The following is a 2,500-nucleotide window of genomic DNA, read 5'->3' on the forward strand; positions in this document are numbered from 1 at the left end:
AAATCTGACCCACTTTTCGGTCCCTCTAAGTACCTCCCATACCCATCCCTCCCCCTTTCACTCTACCCTCCGACCCCCTCACCGTCGCCGTCGCCTGCAGGTTCGTCGGTATGCACCATGCTGGCCACCACCTGCAGAAGGAGCGACCTGAAGGCGTGCAATCGGGTCCTCACACTCTCAAGCGCTCCTTGGACGTCGCTCACCCAGGCGTCCATCACCACAGGTTCCTCCAGAGCCACCTGTTCGTTGAAATTTAACAATCAGCTTCTCAGGTGGGAATGCTTATTAATTCAGAGTAAGTTTCAAAGCATATGGATGCAAACTATGGCACTTTTACGCAGGCAGAGTTTAAAAATGATGTAGAATGGGACATGCATGAGAACATATAGTTCATAGCGCAAGAGATGTTACTGATTTGTTCCGATTAAATAAAAACAATCCAAGATATATAAAGGGAGAGAAGTAACACTTTGGCGTTTTCCCTCTCCTCATCTTTCTTTTCTTTTCCCTCTTTCCTTTTCTTTTTTTCCTCGTTTTCTATTTTTTTTTTTTTTTTTTTTTTTTTTTGATGGGAGTCAATTGACGATTCAAAATTACTTTCATTGTCAGTGATAAGAGGAAAAGATGTATGATGGTATTTATTTTTCATGGTGAGAGAGAGAGAGAGTTTAGTTTTGATTCCATTTATTACAATGGATATTCTTGGTGTGACATACTGTCTGTTTCATTTTGCTTCTAAACTATCCCCTGTGTGCAAGGAATGGCCGGGGTTACCATCCACTGGCGGCGAGGGATTTGAACGCAGGTCAGCAAGATTGCTAGACGAGAACGCTACCGCTGCACCGCACAGCACACAGAGAGAGAGAGAGAAAAAAAAAAAAAAAAAAAAAACGAGAGAAAACGAGAGAAGAGTGACAACCGACCTCCAGCAGGCCCATGTGCGAGAGCTTGTGGCAAAGGGCTGCCACGTTGGCTAGCGTGCCGAAGAAGGGCGGCTGAAGGATCACCAGGTACGCCGTGATCCTTGCCTTCGCCTCCCGGAGTTTCCGCGAGCGCACGATCTTCCGCCACACCTGCCACGTCTTCCGGAGGCGGAACACGCGGAAGAAGCGGATCTGCGGAGGCCACGTCGAGGCGGGCGGGAGAGGGTTGGTAGTTTGGATGCATTCCCGCGGTGCTTGTATGTGTGAGGGCATATGCTAATACGGGCATATTGTACTGAGCGTGTATTATGTATGTATAATGTGTGTATACAGATATATATATATGCACTCATACATTTACATACACACACACACGCACGCACGCACGCACGCACACACACACACACACACACACACACACACACACACACACACACACACACACACACACACACACACACACGCACACACGCACGCACGCACGCAAGCACACGCATACACACATATATTTATCATATAACATGGGTGTGTATGTATACACACATACACATTCTTTATTTACCTTCCGCAATTTGTTGTACAGCTGGAACTCCCTCTGAAAGGCATCAATGGGCGTGAACGTGACTTCAGTAGGCCACACTTGGGTCACGCCCGCGTTGCTGAGGATGGCGTACTCCCGCAGCCCCTTCGGCCGCCCACTGACGACGCTGCCGGAGAGAGTAGAGGAAAGGCCATTGGACTCTCTGCCCGGTTGCTTTACGTTACCGTTTCCTAGGTTTCATTTGTACTTGTAATGGCGGTTAATAATAAACATACTCTGTTGGGTGTTACATCTGAACTGGGTAACGAAGTGGCAAAACTTCGTATAAAGATACACTAGGAGACGTTATGAAAAATATTAGTTATTGTCTTTTGATTGCAATTGTTGGTATCATGTCATTTTACTACTGAGAGGTGTATGTTAGATACTGTGTCTTGAAAAATAATGCAACTTGTATTATCAATATTGTCATTACGATTGTCCAAAAAAATCCTCTAATGACATCTCATCCTGAATAGAATTCGAAGAGTCAGAGACTACGTAAATGACACGAATAATCACCGACAGATTCTTCGTTTAAGATAAGTAGCCCAACCAACTCAGTGACGTCATGATACAGAGATCCCGGATGTTTCTAAAGGGGGGGGGGGGGGGGCTGCGAAGACGATAACAATCAGATGGCTTCTCAGGTGGAAATGCTTATTATTTCAGAGCAATTTTCAAAGCATATGGATGCAAACTATGGCACCTTTACGCAGGCAGAATTTAAAAATGATGTAGAATAGGACATGAATGAGAACATATAGTCATAGCGCAAGAGATGTTACTGATTTGTTCCGATTAAATAAAAAAAAAATCCATAAGATATATACACGTCTCCAGCACAGAGATCCAGGGTTGCAGTTGGTAAAAAAAAAAAAAATGGTACACATGAATATACATGGAAAATACAAGGAATTATTTATAAGCACATATTTCAGCCGACACTTTGTTGCCAGTTACAGCACAACTGTCGTCTAAATTAACCACATACTTT

General features: G+C 44.4%; 1 protein-coding gene across 1 annotated transcript in view; it reads right to left on the reverse strand.

Annotated features, from left to right (window-relative positions):
- The window catches only part of LOC125042128, an 11,461-nt gene that overhangs the window by 1,001 nt on the left and 7,960 nt on the right, over positions 1 to 2,500 (reverse strand). The window contains exons 4-6 of the mRNA XM_047637594.1: positions 1,486 to 1,630; positions 924 to 1,115; positions 83 to 239 (exon numbers count right to left, since the gene is read on the reverse strand). Coding sequence (XP_047493550.1) covers positions 83 to 239; positions 924 to 1,115; positions 1,486 to 1,630 — 494 coding nt within the window. The remainder of the gene's footprint in view (positions 1 to 82; positions 240 to 923; positions 1,116 to 1,485; positions 1,631 to 2,500) is intronic.

Source organism: Penaeus chinensis, chromosome 31 (assembly GCF_019202785.1).
Source record: "Penaeus chinensis breed Huanghai No. 1 chromosome 31, ASM1920278v2, whole genome shotgun sequence".
Classification (NCBI taxonomy): domain Eukaryota; kingdom Metazoa; phylum Arthropoda; class Malacostraca; order Decapoda; family Penaeidae; genus Penaeus; species Penaeus chinensis.